Genomic DNA, 17981 nt, shown 5'->3' on the forward strand with positions numbered 1-17981 from the left:
AATATTTTCATTTTATCTATTTTATACTGCATACAATCCATTTGATGCTGTCAGTCTTAATATGCCGAAGATGCGGAGAGCAATTTGACATAACAAAAGTTTGTTATCAAATGTGCCTTAATTCCTGCACATCCCTATCAGTAGCATAGACTTTCCATTACGATGCTCCAGTAAGTCTGTCTAATGATATGTAAGACGAGGAAAGGTAAAATCCTTGATAGATTAATGGGTAGACCTCATAGTGATGCAAACCGTTCTATTCGCCGCGGGAGTTTTGCTCGTTCATTCTGGTCAGTGTTTACATTCCACCGCAAGTGCACGTGAGCTCGGCACTACAGACACTCGCTGATATGATCACAGAGAGTGAGCAACAACACCCAGACTCTGTAGTAATAATTCTTGGGGACTTTAATAAAGCGATTTTCTCACGTGAGTTGCCTAAATACAGACAGCATGTTACATGTCCCACCAGAGACAGTAACACACTGGATCACTGTTACACTGTAATAAAGGATGCATATCACTCTGTCCCACGGGCAGCTCTGGGACTCTCTGATCACTGCTTAGTTCATCTGACACCGACCTACAGGCAGAAACTAAAAACAGCTAAACCTGTATTAAGGACTGTAAAAAGATGGACTAAGGAAGCGGAGCAGGATTTACAAGCCTGTTTCGCTCTCACGGACTGGACTGTTTTTGAAGCTGCTGCCTCCGACCTGGATGAGCTCACTGAGACTGTAACATCATACACCAGTTTTTGTGAGGATTTGTGCATTCCCACCAGGACTCATTTAACCTACAACAATGACAAGCCATGGTTCACTGCAAAACAGCCAGCTCCGTCAGGCCAAAGTGGATGCTCACAGGAATGGGGACAGAGTCTTGTACAAACAGGCCAAATACACATTGGAAAAGGAGATCAGAGTGGCAAAAAGGAATTATTCCGAAAAATTACGGATTCAGTTTTCCTCTAATGACTCAGCTTCAGTGTGGAAAGGTCTGAAAGCCATCACCAACTACACGACACCATCCCCCAGCACTGTGGGGAATCAACAACTGGCAGACGACCTGAATGAGTTCTACTGCAGGTTTGAAAAAGCCCAATTCTCACCTTCTGTAACCCCCGAATCAGCCACACCTTCAATTCAGTTCAGTGAAGATGATGTGTGTCAGGTCTTCAGAAAGATCAAGAGAAGAAAGGCTCCAGGCCCAGACATCGTTTCACCAGCCTGTCTGAAAGCCTGTGCTGATCAGCTGGCCCCCATCTTCACACGGATATTGAACAGGTCACTGGAGCTGTGTGAAGTACCCTCATGCTTCAAAAGCTCCACCATCATTCCCGTCCCATAGAAACCCAATATTACCGGACTTAATGACTACAGATCTGTGGCTCTAACATCTGTGGTCATGAAATCATTTGAAAGACTGGTTCTGGCTTATCTGAAAGACATTACTGGACCCTTATTGGACCCTCTGCAGTTTGCCTACAGAGCAAACAGGTCTGTGAATGATGCAGTCAATATGTCCTGCAGCATCTTGACAGACCAGGGACTTATGTGAGTAACCTGTTTGTAGACTTCAGCTCTGCTTTCAACACCATCATCCCATCACTCCTTCAGCCCAAATTAACCCAGCTCTCCGTGCCCTCCTATGTCTGTCAGTGGATCACCAGCTTTCTCACAGACAGGCAGCAACTAGTGCGACTGGGAAAACTCAAATCCAGCACCCGCACCATCAGCACTGGCGCCCCCCAGGGCTGTGTTCTCTCCCCACTGCTCTTCTCCCTGTACACGAATGACTGCACCTCTAATGACCCCTCTGTCAAGCTCCTGAGGTTTGCAGACGACACCACACTGATCGTCCTCATCCAGGACGGTGACGAGTCTGCTTACAGACTGGAGGTTGAACGGCTGGCTGTCTGGTGCTGCCTTAACAACCTGGAGCTGAACACGCTCAAGACAGTGGAGATGACAGTGGACTTCAGGAGAAACCCCCATGCTCTCCCCCCACTTACCATCATGGACAGCATTGTGACAGCAGTGGAGTCATTCAGATTCCTGGGAACCACAATCTCCCAGGACCTGATGTGTGACATTCACATTGACTTCATTGTGAAAAAGGCTCAGCAGAGGTTGTACTTCCTTCGTCAGCTGAGGAAGTTCAACCTGCCACAGGATCTGCTGAAACAATTCTACACTGCAATCATTGAATCCATCCTCTGCACCTCAGTGACTGGTTCAGCTCAGCTACACAATCCGACCTCAGGAGACTACAGAGGGTAGTCCGGACTGCTGAGCGAATCATTGGCACAACTCTCCCCACTCTTCAAGACCTGTACTTCTCCAGAGTGAGCAAAAGGGCAAAGTCAATCACTCCGGACCCCTCACATCCAGCACACTCCCTCTTTGAACTGTTGCCATCTGGCCGACGCCCTGAGCACCAAAACGACCAGACATAGGAACAGTTTCTTCCCTCAAGCAATCCATCTGATGAACAATTAACACCATGGAACACTCACCACCTAATTGCACATTTCACACTTGCACATTTGTACTATGTATACCTCAATTTGCACATTTCATACTTGCACACCTGTACATACATACATGCATACATACATACATACATACATACATACATATTGTCTATACTGTTTACTTCAATTGCATATTTCACAATTGCACATGTGTACAGACAAATTGTATATATTGTATACAATTGCACATTTCTCACACTTGCAAATTTGTACATACAAATAGCCTATATTGTATATGTATATTTCAACTGCACATTTCACACCTGTAAATGTGTACATACAATTTCGTCTATACTGTATATGTCATTCTGTTACACTGTGGAGCTTCTGTCACTAAAACAAATTCCTCGCATGTGAAAACATGCCTGGCAATAAAGCTGATTCTGATTCTGAGTCTGATTTATATAGTAGTAAGGAGGGAAGCTGGGATATACAGTATCTTGAGTAAGTTTGACTGGTTGTAGTCTCAGTGTCCTTGTATGCTTAACATAACAGTAAAAGCTAAAGGGATGATACACAAAATCATTAGATATATATTTAAACTTGATTTTTTGACAATTTTCACAATCTGAATTGTAAAAGGGTCATTTCAGGAGGTTCAGTTAAAATAAATGAATAAATACAGATATTTATTAATATCACAATGTTCTTAATTCAACGGTCTTTCAATTTCAGTATTAAAATATAATGACTAAGTATTTTTAAATCAGCTTTTAAAAAAGCTTTGGTACTTTGTTTTATAATTAATAAGTATACATCTGTGTATGATTAATGGTGCTCTATTATATGGTGTGTGTGCACATGTTTTAGTTAAAGGCTGAAAAAAAGAATGACCGTTTCAAATAAAACCGGTTAAAATAAAAAAAAAAAACGGTTAAAATAAATGCTCACATTTTCTGTTGGACTCAAGGTAGAACTCCTCTTGGTCAGGTAGTGGCTTAGGGGATTTCTAGAAAAAAGAAAGCTTCACTATCACTTTTAGGCATTGTAATCATAGGTTTTCCTATAATATATAATTTTTGTTTATAAAATTTTTTCAGAAAATAACACTTTTCTATTGTAGAGGCACATACACTTCGCTTAATAGTTAGCAATTACCATTTTAGGGGTGATCTTGGCTGGGCGTGGTGGTGGCGGCCCTGCCTGTCTTTGAGGGTTTGTGGAGTTTGGTGTTCTCTCAGGGTAACCTACATACATAAACCAATATTTTAACACCCTATAAGAAGAGGCTTTGACACTTTTGGAAGTATGTGCTTAAAAAACCTTAGCTTAACAAAATATGTAATGAAATTACAAAACAAGAAGTACCTAGGTATACATTCTCTTCTTCATGCCGATGCTGAACTTTGATAGTAGGACGCTCACAAGGAGGAGCTTCATATGTATCGCCATCTTCCTCATCCTACAGAAACACACACAGAGGCAAGCAGAAAACAGACAGGCAGACAATTTATTGTAAGATTTTTCCCAAATCAGGGAAAAGAAGAATCACAATGTTAAAATCAACAAAAGTAAAATGTCATTTATCTTGTCCCTGATTCCTTGGAAGCTTCTAAGTTAGCCAAATTAAAATTAATTAACTACCTTTGAATTTTATAGGTTATTAAAAATGCAGTTATAGATTATCAGAACAATTCCGCACCCCAAACTACAGCTTAAACAGCTTTGCAGACTTTCACAGAACCTTGTAATGAATATTCTATTACATATAGAAAACAGTGTTCATGTTGGTGGAAATGGTATTAATACACAGATAATATGCAAATTTTGGGAAATGGTTTAACAAAGAAATTAGATTTAGCTTTAGGCTAATTAGGTTGCAGCAGACATTTCATTTAGTTAATTATAATAACCTATTGTCATTAAGCTTAATTGGAACGTTTGGGAATGGACTTCTCGGTGATGCATTTGTATTGTTCTAACTCATTCTGACTTACGGTTCTTGACAAAGAGATATTTGGCTTAAGCACAACTCTCTTGCATGATTAAGATGCACAGTTTCCATGTTATCAAAGAATCCTGTCCTGTATATGGCTTCCATCTTTTGGGAAAATCCATTTATGGGGACATGAGTTACAGCTGTTTGAGTAAATTAGATTCTAGGTCATTAGAACTGATTGATGTATGGTGGCAATATTTTTAAAAAAATCTGGTTTTAGAAAGCAACATGTTTCAATAGGAACGTGTCACTTTCATGAAGATAACTCAGTGTTAACCTAGTCAAATGCCAGCTGTAATCTGATTGGTTAAAGGAAGGAATTTACTCAAAACATGTTGCTCTTGGCTGCAGAAGGATCGAAAGTAACTGTCCAGCTCTTGTTTGAGGTGTTCTGCTTGGCCATTTGACTGTGGTTGATATCCCAAAGTGAGGCTCCCTAGAGGTGAACTGAGTTCCCCTGCCAACATAATATCTTTAGAGAGGCCATAGATTGCGGAAGACGTTGAGGAAAAGGGTCTTGGCCATTTTCATCACTGTGGGAAGGCCATTGAGTGGCACCAATCTGCAGGCTTTAGAAAATCGGTCAATGATTGCCAGAATTACCATGATATCCCAGTTGTTCCAGTTGCCCAAGTCATAGTTGGCTTCAGCAGGAGTATATTCTCTAAGCACAGGGTAAGAGTTTGCCAATTTACCATGTCATAATGACAGTACAGCCCCAATTCCACAGCTGAATGGTGGTGAAACCCGCGCCTTTACATAAAATTGGTGTCGTAACCACTTGGAGATCACTGTGCAGACTTGGCTGATGTGAACTTTCATGGACTTGGAGTATATAAGTATATCATCAATGTAGACTTTAACACATTGGTTAAGCAGGTGTAGGGACCTTTAAAAATGTGTTTTGTTTTCAACGTTGTATAATACCATTTTATTTATTTTTATTTCTATTTCAAAATGTAATATTACATGCAACATTGTTTTACTTTTCAGATATGGGTTTGATTTATATAGTCAATTAATGGGTTAAATGTGAATATTATTGTTGGCCAATGACTGTTGAGGGAAAGGTAAAAGGTCATGTAATGACGAGTTACAGGTGGAAGAAAGGGGGAGGAGCAACGCACATGATGAGAGGAGACGTGCATGCTGTGTGTGTGTGCGCGCGCGCTAAAACGGCAGAAGTTAGCATCTTTGGAGACCGAGAATATTCGTTAAAGTATTACGGCCCAAAGTGTAACGAAACTGTATTCGTTTTAGTGTATTGGATTCATCTCAAAGTTAACGTTATTTTCATTTTTTTTGCCGACTTTTTATGCGATATCTCCGCCGCCGCGTGTAATAAAGGCCTAGTGGTTATCACTGGAAGAACGCGTGCGTGGACAGTGATTGCAGACGAGATCAAGTTGGACCTAAGACTGCCTCGTTGGCCACTGGATGTGTTGTGTTGCTGCTGCTGTGGGGTTTGCATGTTCGCTCTGTGCTTGGATCAGCCTGACTCATCACACAGGAAGAATTGATCACTGGTAATCGTGAGTTGACGCTGTTCACGTGTCATCTGGTTTTCCTCGAATGGATGTAAGTGGATCTATTTTCCAAGTTTGTGCTTAAGAAGATTGGTCATTAACCTTCACACTGCAAATGTGCACCAACTGGGCCCCAACGAAACACTAGTGTGTGACTGAGTTGTTGGTTCTTTATAAACTGTGAAACGCTATTCATATTGGGTTCTTATATATTTTTGTATTGCCTTATATGTTTTGAGGTGTTTCAGTTTACTAAAGGGTGAAATGTAATCTGGCATGTGATAAACATAATTGAAAGTATCAATATAGGGTTGTAATAAGAATAGCAACAACTGAAGAATAATTACTTTTCATACAATTGGATACATTTTATTTTGGTTTCTGGTTTCCAATATTTAATCCTCACTTTTGTTTGTTTCATAGATTTTGTTTACATGATAACTACATTACAGCTAAAATAACAAAACTCTAGTGTAAGAAAATAAATATTGGTTGTTAGTTTTACTACATCACATTTGTATTCTTGTGTTTCATTTTTGGGATGTAATAATATGACACTAAGAGATTGTGATTTTATACTAAGATAAATAGAATACTACCGGCCAATTCACCATTCAACTGCCGGAAACCCAGGTTTCATTGATAAGGGTAAATAAAATTGAATAAGGAAATTATTTTATAACCTTATGGGTTAAAAATAGGGTTACATTTGGAGGCACCGCTGGGATATTTGTTTTCTGTTTACTGACTTGTTTCTTTCCATTTATTCTCTGGTAATATTGTTGTTTGGTGGTGAAGAGCAGTCTTTTCATCGTGTGTATTTTCTTACTGTATTTGCAATCTAGCTCCAACTCTTAGGCATGGATCTTTCACAGGTTGTTGTGTGGAGCCAAGAGGAAAGTGTTAACCTCTCGCGTGCCATTGTGGTGCGTAATGTGCCTTTGGACGTTAGCGATGAGACAGTTGGTAAAGTGTTAGACACTGTGAAAGTTCTTGGCCGAACTAAAATATGTGGTCGCTGTGGTGATGCAACTGGCAGAACACTGTTTGTTTTAGTAGAGACCAGTACTGACCTAGACCCTGGTACTGTACCTTCTGAAATAGGTATTGAGAACGAGGCTGGGCCTTGGCCTGTCCATGTAGTTAGCGGTTTACTGGCTCTTGGTGCTCCCGCTGAGGGTGATGCTTTTCAGCTTAAGTTAAGGGCTCTTTTACAAGAGGAGGGAAAATCTATGGAGGAAGTCAAGGCCATAGTTATGGGAAATCCACCTCCTAAAGTTGACATCAGTGTAGGCCTAGTTGATGCTATTGGGAAATTAGTGGACCGATGTAATCAGGTGTCCAGTGATGGGCTTAGTTATAGAAAACTGAGACTGTTTTCAGGCTTAAGACCTGTCCCTCCAGGTGAAGAAGAATATGAAGTTTGGATGGAACAAGCTGCTCAGATGATAAGTGAATGGCAGTGCACAGAGGCTGCGAAGAGACAGCGCATTGTTGAGAGTTTGCGGGGCCCTGCTGCTGATATTGTCAGGTTCTTGAAAGTGAGTAACCCATCTGCTACTGCCAGTGAGTATCTATCTGCTCTTGACACTGCATATGGCACCACTGAGAGTGGACCTGATCTGATGGCTAAGTTTCGTCATACCTACCAAGAAAGTGGAGAAAAATTGTCTGATTTCCTGTACAGGCTAGATAAACTTCTTCACACAGCTTTCTTTAAGGGGGAATTGATGCAGCTGGCATAAATAAAGCTAGAATGGAGCAGCTGATTAAGGGAGCTCTTACCAATGACATGGTTGCCTTACGAATAAGGATGACTCACACATTGCGAGATGCCCCTTCTTTTTCACAGTTAATGAAAGAGGTGAGAGAGGAGGAACATTGGGTAGCTGCCCGAGCGGATGTTAATGCGTCTGTTGCCACTGTCCTTTCTCCACCAGTGCCTGTGCCATCTGAATTGCAAAACCTGAGAAAAGAGGTTAAGGAGTTATCTACTCAGGTGAGTCAACTATTGAATGTGGCTACAGTGACTTCAGTTTCTGATTGTGTTTCTCAGAAAGTACCCCATTACCTACCTGAGAGAGTAAACCGGGATGACTTTCAAAACACAAAGATCCCCAAGCCATCTGCGCCAACAGTCTTTTGCTACAAATGCGGTGAGGATGGACATACAAAGCGAGAATGTAAGGCACCTGAAGACCTCAGGAAGGTGAACCAAAAACTGATCAAAATGCAGCGCCTGCAGGGAAACTGGTCAGGGGCTCAGTGAAGGAACGGCACCGGGCTCCTGAGACCACACGTTCCGCTCATGGTACAATTATGCTTGATGTTGCTAAGCCAAAACTGCCAAATGGTTTAGTAGGGCCTGTCTCTGAAGTTCCTGTCCAGATAGAAGGGATTTACACAAAAGCTCTTCTTGACAGTGGTTCTCAGGTTACCCTTCTTTACCGCAGTTTTTATGATACTTATCTGAAACACCTAGAGATTCAGCCAGTGGAAAATCTTGAGATCTGGGGTCTAAGTTCTCATAAATACCCCTATGATGGATACTTGCCCCTCAGACTTGAGTTCACAGAAAGCATTGCTGGAGTGAGACAAGTGGTGGACACGCTTGTCATTGTATGCCCTGACCCTGTAAAGCGAGATGGTGTAGCCATTTTGGTCGGGACCAACACTAGCTTAGTGAAAAACTTGTTTGAGTCATGTCGCAAGAAAGTCAGGAAAAAGTCAGGAAAGGTCAGAATGTGCGTGGATTATCGGACGCTCAATCAACGGACCACACCCGATCAGTACACTGTTCCTCGTATTGAGGACGCTCTGCATAGTCTTTCTGGGAGCAAATGGTTCACTGTTCTAGACTTGAGGAGTGGATACTACCAGATACCCATGAGTGCCTCTGATAAGGAAAAGACCGCCTTCATCTGTCCTGTTGGCTTCTATCAATTTGAGCGCATGCCGCAGGGCATCTGTGGGGCACCAGCCACTTTTCAAAGGGTCATGGAACGGACAGTAGGAGATATGAACTTCCTTGAAGTTTTAGTGTACCTGGATGATTTGATCATTTTTGGGAGAACGCTTGAAGAGCATGAAGAGCACCTGTTGAAGGTCTTAGACCGGTTGAGAGAAGAAGGGCTAAAGATCTCCCTTGATAAGTGTCAACACAGGTCCCTGAATATCTTGTTCACAAATGCCTGGAACACTGCAGGCATGTTGTTCAGGCCGTATGGCATCACGAGATACACCTTATTGGTGTGGAATGCTGTCTTCCATTTACCCCCTCCCTTCTTAAGTCCAATTTAGTGAAGAAGCGTGCTTCACAAAGCAATTTCAGGCCTGGGGAACTGGTTGGAGGGGGTAGGGGTAGCACACAGTTATCAATTTAGGGAAGTCAGTGGCTTTGTTGGACACAACTCTCAATGTGGGTGGAGTAACATAGGTACATCAAGTGTCCTTGGCAACAATGGTCAAGACAGCACGGTGGTCAATGAGTGAGTTCTTTGTTCTACCAAGAAATCTGCAGGTTGTTCATGTGGAGCTGGACTAGCAACAATACACTGTTAGCACAGGAGTTCACACCTACCTTGGAAATTCATTGTCCCAGTTTTTTAGAGCAAGGGGCACAGCATTTTCCTTGGTGTACATTCATGTCTTGGCAAGCTGAGTTCTCCGAAGGTTGCCGAGGTCAAGGTGTTGGTTGTGAAATAGGTTGTCCAGCTAGATCGCTGTCATGATATACTGGTAAAGAGTCATGTTTTTGTTCTTGTAGGTTATTTTGGCCTGAAATGTGGGACTTCCCTTAAAATTGCACACAGAGCGGAGTTGTTCCACCCACTCTGTGCCACTTGCATCCTGATGTTGCAGATGTAGTAACTGCACTAATACATCCTTCCCCCAATGAATACTTAAACACGTTGTAACAGAGTTACCTGTTACCTGTTTTTCCTACTCTCCATTAGGGGGCAGCTGAGGGCTGAAACCCCAAGTATTTAACCAGGTAGTAGAGTAGAAGAAGAGAGATTTGTTTGGAAGAAGGAAGCATGGTTTTGCTCTAGTTCCTTTAAATCATTCCTTTTGGAGTCCTGATTGAGAAACTTTGTTTCCAGTTCAATTTTGTAAGTTTTGTTTTTTTCTTATGTTATTTGTATTTAATCTGTTTGATTTGCATAATTTGAATGTGAGCTTTCTAGTCAATGTTAGGTTTTTGTTCTGTTGTAGATGGACTTTTTGAATGCTACTTTACATCTGATGTATGGATCTACATAAATTGTAAAGGCTCTACTTTCATGGAACAAGAACATTTCCCAATGAAGCGCTAGTGTTACTTTTGCATTGAGGAGGATTGGTATCCCAAGTACAAGGATCTGACTTTGTGGGTTTTTTCACTGTGGATTACTTGAACATTTGGGTGTGCAGGGTTTTCATCATAACAGGGATGCTATTTTCTGATATGAAACATTGACTGGTGTAACCATACTCTGCTGTCAATATTCAAAGAGTTGTGTGTCTATAACTTTGAATCCTCATCTTCCATTGTTGTGTTTAGGTTTTTTTGGTCATTCTTGTCTGAAACCTGATAACATTATAAAAGGATTCAAAAACTTATTTTTACACATTGTTGTTTGTGGCAATTCTTGGGAAATACATTAACATCTTTCTAATTAGTGTAAAATTAGTAGTTGGCAGCCCTGCTCTATTTTTTACATGTATAGCTACCTGCCACTGTAGTCGTTATAACGTCTTGGATTAATTGGGAGGCCTGTACCTGCATGCTTCTGTCCCTAATAATGAGTCCTAGTCCAGCACTCTTCTGTCAGCAGTGACACAAAAAGTCATATTTAGAAGATTCCTCCAAATAGGCTTCTGTTTGAGTGAAGAATATATCACACTGAAAAAGGAATCCCAGCAATCCTCGGCAATCCACTGAGTTATCAAACTTTTTTGGCATAGGCATTTTTGTGAATTTACCTTGTGGGGCCAGGAGGCCTCGCATAGCCTGCACTAGGTGTGTATTGGTGGCCAGTAGCACCACAAGTTCTAGGTAGGTCACCAATTGCTAATTCTGATGAGAAATCTCCACTGGATTCATCAGTGGCAACGTATTCTGTAATGATCCATGGGGGGTGGAAGGTACAGAATCCACAATCCAATACAAAATACACAATCCAAGAGAGCAAAAACCAGGCCCAATGGAAAACAATAAACGGCTTGGTATATAGTACAACTAAGTTTGGTGCATTGAGTTTGGCATGAGCATGGCTTTTATGTATGCAAACCCGGAAGTAACTTTGACCTTAGAGCTTTGACCTTAGAACTTTGAGCTAGCCCTCATCACCTGATTGAGAATCTGAGCCTGCTGGGACTGAACACCTCCCTCTGCAACTGGATCCTGGACTTCCTGACTGGGAGACCTCAGTCAGTCTAAATCAGGAACAGAATCTCCAGCACTACCACATTGAGCACTGGAGCCCCTCAGGGCTTTGTGCTCAGCCCACTGCTGTTCACCTTGCTGATTCATGTCTCATGTCTCTTCACAGATTGAACCAAATCAAGTTTGCCGATGACTTGCCCGTGGTGGGTCTCATCAGCACGAACGATGAGTCAGCATACAGAAAGGCGGTGCAACACCATACTGCCTGGTGTAGAGCCAACAACCTGTCTCTGAATGTTGATAAAACTAAAGAGATGGTTGTTGACTTCAGGAGAGCACAGAGCGACCTCTCTCCATTGAACGGATCACCTGTGGAGATCGTCAAGAGCACAAAATTTCTTGTTCATCTAGCGGAGAACTTCACCTGGTCACTCAACACCAGCTCATCCGTTGTCTCTGAAGAAAGACACCCACCCCCCAATACTGACTATGTTTTACAGAGACACCATTTTGAGCAACCTGAGTAACTGCATCACTGTCTCTTTTGGGAACTGCACCATCTCGGATCGCAGGTCCCTGCCGCAGATAGTGAGGACAGCTGGGAAAATCATTATTTTCTGTCTTCCCTCTATCATGGACATTTACTCCACATGCTGCATTAGCAAAGCCAACAGCATTGTAGAGTCATCTCTCTTAACTGTGTAGCAGGAGTGAATATTACTTACTAAGTTTCATGTCTGTGGGACCTATAAATTGGTCTGTCTAATCAGAGAAGAATAATTCTGTTTTTGCATTTCTATTTTTATTTTGCATTAATATGCCCCCCAAATAACAGAATTAAATGACTTGCATTGTGAGAAAAATGAATGCAAAAAGCCTTTGTGTTTGCATCCTCTATACTTACTAATTCATCTTCAGCCCACCCACATCCTGTAATTGTTTCTGAAAAAAGAAATTCCCAAAAAAATTGTAAGCACCAACAACATAGTAATAGATATGGACATTTTTATTATTGTTATTTACTTTCCAGCATGTGCTTATAATTCTATAAATTCTGAAATAATTATATGTTCTCTGAAAACACTTTTCTCTGTGATGCTGTAGCTATTATATAAACAGTCTTTGTTAGAGACTGTGCGCTCCTCCATCTTCCATTTGAGGATGCCCCACAGATGCTCAATAGGGTTTAGTTCTGGAGACATGCTTGGCCAGTCTATCAACTTTACCCTCAACTTCTTTAGCAGGCATTCACTAAATTCCAGGGGTTTCTTTACCACGATGTAAAGTGGGCGTGTTTCTGGAGGTCTTGGAAAAAAGGACATCTTTCAAAAAAGAGCATACCTACGATGGATATTGAAGAACAAAACAGTCATACGGGTAGATTTTATATTTTATATCTATTATGCCTTATTATCTTACAGTTAAGCTATTTTCGAAAACAAATAAACAACCAAAAACTAGGGTTAGGGTTAGATTATCAAATATGCCAAGCCTGCCCACTGACACGATATCTGTTACGGTGTTCTGAAATCCCTGGAAATAAGTGCATCCCTTCTTTAGCAAGGCAGTGGTCTTGGATGTGAGTTTTGGGTCACTATCATGTTGGAATACTGCCCTGCGGGCCAAGGAATGGGATCATGCTCTGCTTCAGTATGTCACAGTACATATTAGCATTCACGGTTCCTTCAATGAACTGTAGCTCCCCAGTGCCGGCAGCACTTATGCAGCCCCAGACCATGACACTTCCACCACCATGCTTGACTGTAGGCAAGACACACTTGCTCTTTTTACTCTTTGTACCTGGTTGCTGCCACACATGCTTGACCCCATCTGAACCAAATAAATTTATCTTGGTCTCATCAGACCACAGGACATGGTTCCAGTAATCCATGTCCTTAGTCTGCTTGTCTTCAGTAAACTGTTTGTGGGCTTTCTTGTGCATCATCTTTGGAAGAGGCTTCCTTCTGGGTCAACAGCCAATTTGATGCAGTGTGTGGCATATGGTCTGAGCACTGACAGGCTCACCCCAACCCATCAACCTCTGCAACAATTCTGGCAACATTCATACATCTATTTCCCAAACACAACCTCTGGATATAATGTTGACCACGTGCACTCAACTTTTTTGGTTGACCATGGCAAGGCCTGTTCTGAGTAAATCCTGTCCTGTTAAACCTCTGTATTGTCTTGGCCACCATACTGCAGATCAGATTCAGGGTCTTGGCAATCTTCTTATATCCTATGCCATATTTATGTAGAGCAGCAATTATTTTTTTCAAATCCTTATATAGTTCTTTGCCATGAGGTGCCATGTTGAACTAGTGACCAGTATGAGAGAGTGTGAGTGATAACACCAAATTTAACACACCTGCTCCACATTCACACTTGAGACCTTGTAACACTATGCATCATGTATCACATGATACTGGGGAAAGAAAATGGCTAATTGGGCCCAATTTGGACATTTTCACTTAGGGTTTTACTCACTTTTATGGCCATTGGTCACAAATTTTATCAAATTTTATTTGTCACATACACATACAGGGTACGATATGCAGTGAAATGCTTTATGCAAAGAACAGTGGGGATGGAGATGGAGAGAGAGGTCCAGTGCTAGATCCTGGTTGTTTCCTGGTTTAAACTCTGAATGGCCTGTGGGAAGAAACTTCTCCTCATCCTCTCTGTGTTTGCTTTCAGGGCACGGAAGTGTTTCCCTGAACGCAACAAAGAAAAGAGTCCATTGTCGGGATGGCTGAGATCTTTTGCTATCTTCCTGGCTCTGGTCCGGCACCGCGTGCCGTAGATGTCCTGCAGGTCAGGGAGCTCAGTGCGGATGGTACGTTCAGCTGAATGCACCACCCTCTGGAGGGCTCGCCTGTCCTGCATGGTGCTGTTTCCGAACCAGGAAGAGATGCTACCCGTCAAGACGGTCTCAATGGTGCAGGTGTAGAAGGTCTTTAGCACCTGAGAGGGTAGTCTGAAGTCCCTTAAGCGTCTCAGGTGGTACAGACGCTGCCGGGCCTTCTTCACCAGGGTGTTGATGTGACAGGACCAAGACAGGTCCTGTGTGATGTGAACACCCAGGTACTGGAAACTGTCCACTCTCTCTACTGGGGTCCCATTGATGTTTAGAGGTTGGTATGACCGATCCTTCTTTGTGCTGAAGTCCACTATCAACTCTTTAGTCTGGCTGACGTTCAGGAGAAGATTGTTCTCCTGGCACCATCTCTCCAGGTTTGTAGTCTCCTGGAGGTAGGCCGTAGAAAATCAAGATGGCGCTGGTGAGGTCAGCTGCCCTCGCGACTGCTCCGGTTACTCTTTGACTTTTTTGTTTATTTTATATTTATTTATATAGATAGTTTTATTTATAGAAGATGGACATCATTAGATATGACAGACACACTCATATCTATTGGTGTACAACAAACTCACCCTTCGCCGTTTTTAAACTCGGACCCATGCTGGCCGAGTGAGATCCTGAGGGGAACAAAGGACGCGACCCACACCGGCTTGCACACCGATGCGCACACCGCGCTCCCTTACCTAGTATCCTGTTAGCCAACTTCCAGTCTCTGGAAAACAAGCTCGACGACCTAAGGGCAAGGGTCAAGTTCCAGAGGGACATTCGGGACTGCAACCTTCTCTGCTTCACTGAGACATGGTTGAACCCAGCGTTACCGGACCACGCCATCCAGCCAGCCGAGTTTTTCTCGGTACATCGCATGGACAGAACACTGGAGTCGGGGAAGTCAAGGGGCGGTGGAGTCTGTCTGATGGTGAACAACCATTGGTGCGACAGCGAGAGCATCGTTCCTCTTACACACTCTTGCACACCAAATCTGGAGCTACTGACCATCAAATGTCGGCCCTTCTATTTACCTCGGGAATTCAGCTCGGTCATAGTCAATGCCATTTATATTCCACGGACACGGACACTGCTGTATGGGACTTACATGAGACACTAATGCTACACCAAACACAGCATCGGGATGCTGCGCTCATTGTGGTGGGAGATTTTAACAGTGCCAACCTCAAACGCGCACTACCGAACTTTCAGCAGCACATCACTTGCCCCACCAGGATTGAAAGGACACTGGACCACTGCTACACACCATTCAAAAACAGCTACAAGGCACAATCATGTCCACCGTTTAAGAAATCAGACCATGCCGCCATCTTCCTCATGCCTGTTTACAAACAAAGGCTGAAACAGGAAGCACCAGTTCAGAGGGAGGTCACACGCTGGACTGACCAATCGGTGGCCACTCTGCAGGACGCCCTGGATGACGCAGACTGGGACATGTTCAGGCGCAGCAATGATGACGTGAACATGTTTATGGAAGCGATTGTGGGATTCGTAGGGAAACTAGAGCCAGGAAGATAGCAAAAGATCTCAGATCATGATACAGTGCAGAAAACCACCATCAGAACGTTTCCCAACCAGAAGCCGTGGGTGGATAAAACCATCCGCGACGCTCTGAGATCTGCATCTTACAGTGTGCACAGAGCAGTAAAGGAAGCAAAGCTGTGCTACGGGAGGAAACTAGAGTCACAGTTCCAACACGGTGGCTCTAGGAGCCTGTGGCAGGGACTAAGGACTATACATTACGGACTATAGAACACCTGCTTCTAGAATGGGGAATGCAGACGCTTCTCTGGCAGACGAGCTAAACACCTTTTACGCTCGCTTCGAGGCTGCAGCTAACCACACTAGCGGTGCTAGTGGCACAAACAGCATGCACGCTGATAGAGCTGGAGAAGCAATTAATTGCTGTGTTAAGTTATTTTGAGGGGACAGCAAATTTACATTGTTATAAATGCTATATGTCACAACCTGGGTAGGAAGGAGACAGACCCGTATGCAGGATAGCTTCAAATGAATGTGGTTTAGTAAATAATAAAGACAACACAGAAAAAGACGAGGACTGAAACCATAGAAATGAAGACACTTAACAACGAATAACATTAACTAATGATTCCACGCTCCCATCGGCAACGCGGCTCACTTAAATACCAAAAGACAATGAGACACAATTAGGAGCAGGTGTGGAGACAGGAAGGAGTGAACGAAGGCGGGGCAGACACATGCCAACAACAATAACAAAAGCACATGGCCAAAAGTCCGGGCTGATCTTTGACAGTACCCCCCCTTGAGGCGTGGCTCCCAACGCACCGAATCCCAACAGGGTCCAGGAGGGGGGGCGAGGCACACAGTGAGGTAGATGGGGGAGCAAGGACCACGGCAAAGGCAGATGGGGGAGCAAGGACCACAGTGAAGGCAGGTGAGGGGAGCAAGGCACACGGCGAGGCCGGTGGGGGGAGTAAGGCACACGGCGAGGTAGGTGGGGGAGCAGGGCACACGGCGGCGCAGCCAGAGAGGGCTGAGCGACGTCCACAGCCAAGCTTAAGGGTCAAGCGAAGTCCACCGCCGAGCTGAAGGGCCGAGCGACGTCCATCACCAAACTGAAGGGCCGAGCGACGTCCACAGCCGAGCTAATGTACCGAGCAGCGACCCCCGATGCACTGAGAACAGACCCTCATCTCAACGAACTGAGTAAAAGGGGGGGGGAGGGAGGGCGGGAAAGATCTTCTGCCACATGCCTGCAACACCCCCTGTGGATGAAGTGAGGCGACATCCTCCTCGGCGGAACCGGAAATGGAGGAGGGTCCCTCACCGGAACAAGGTGCCGGGCAATGCCGCAGAGCACCGGAAAAAAAAGGTCCAGGAAGACTGACGGAACAGTCCAGGGGGAAACAAAGATTAGCATATATCCAGGAAGACTGACGGAACAGTCCGGGGGGAAACGACGACGAGAAAAAAAGCCGGTCTGAGCTGGAAGCTATCCTGCTGGGTCCAAGTTTTCGCGGAATCATTCTGTCACAACCTGGGAAGGAAGGAGACAGACCCTTATGCAGGATAGCTTCAAATGAATGTGGTTTAATAAATGATAAAGACAACACAGAAAAAGAGGAGAACTGAAACCATAGAAATGATGACACTTAACAATGACTAACATTAACTAATGATTCCGCGCTGCCATCGACAACACGGCTCACTTAAATACCAAAAGTCAATGAGACACAATTAGGAACAGGTGTGGAGACAGGAAGGAGTGAACGAAGGCGGGGCAGACACGTGACAACAACAACAACAATAGCACATGGCCAAAAGTCCGGGCTGATCCCTGACACTATACACTCACTACTTTACATTAGTAGCAAGGTGTCATTTCTTCAGTGTTGTCAAATGAATAGACATCATAAAATATTTACAAAAATGTATATAAAACTGTATACTGTATATAAAAGTGTAAAATAGATGTTTATTGATGCTCTATATCAGAGTTAAATTTCACCAGTGATAATATTTAATACCAATTTTCTCTTTTCTGGCAATATACTGAGACCTTCAACAAAGTCATGAAATGTCATGAAATTTGCTATAAATCTAGTTCTAGTGGGTGGCATACCACTCTAGGACACTTGTTATGCAGCTACTGAGGTATTACCTCTCCAGGTTCAATGTTATCACTTTCATTGTTCAGATGTTCACTTTCATTGTTATCACAGCATAGTGCTCATCATATCTTAAATTATTAGAGTATAAACAGA

The 17981-nt window shown here is 43.3% G+C and overlaps 1 protein-coding gene across 1 annotated transcript in view; it reads right to left on the bottom strand.

The window, feature by feature from the left end:
• si:dkeyp-117b11.1 (SH2 domain-containing protein 6) overlaps window positions 1-17981 on the bottom strand; it is a 95367-nt gene that overhangs the window by 51927 nt on the left and 25459 nt on the right. Inside the window, exons 4-7 of the mRNA XM_060881067.1 lie at window positions 12274-12311; window positions 3845-3938; window positions 3635-3723; window positions 3428-3485 (exon numbers count right to left, since the gene is read on the bottom strand). Coding sequence (XP_060737050.1) covers window positions 3428-3485; window positions 3635-3723; window positions 3845-3938; window positions 12274-12311 — 279 coding nt within the window. The remainder of the gene's footprint in view (window positions 1-3427; window positions 3486-3634; window positions 3724-3844; window positions 3939-12273; window positions 12312-17981) is intronic.

The sequence above is a fragment of the Tachysurus vachellii genome, chromosome 11, assembly GCF_030014155.1.
Source record: "Tachysurus vachellii isolate PV-2020 chromosome 11, HZAU_Pvac_v1, whole genome shotgun sequence".
Taxonomy (NCBI): Eukaryota; Metazoa; Chordata; class Actinopteri; order Siluriformes; family Bagridae; genus Tachysurus; species Tachysurus vachellii.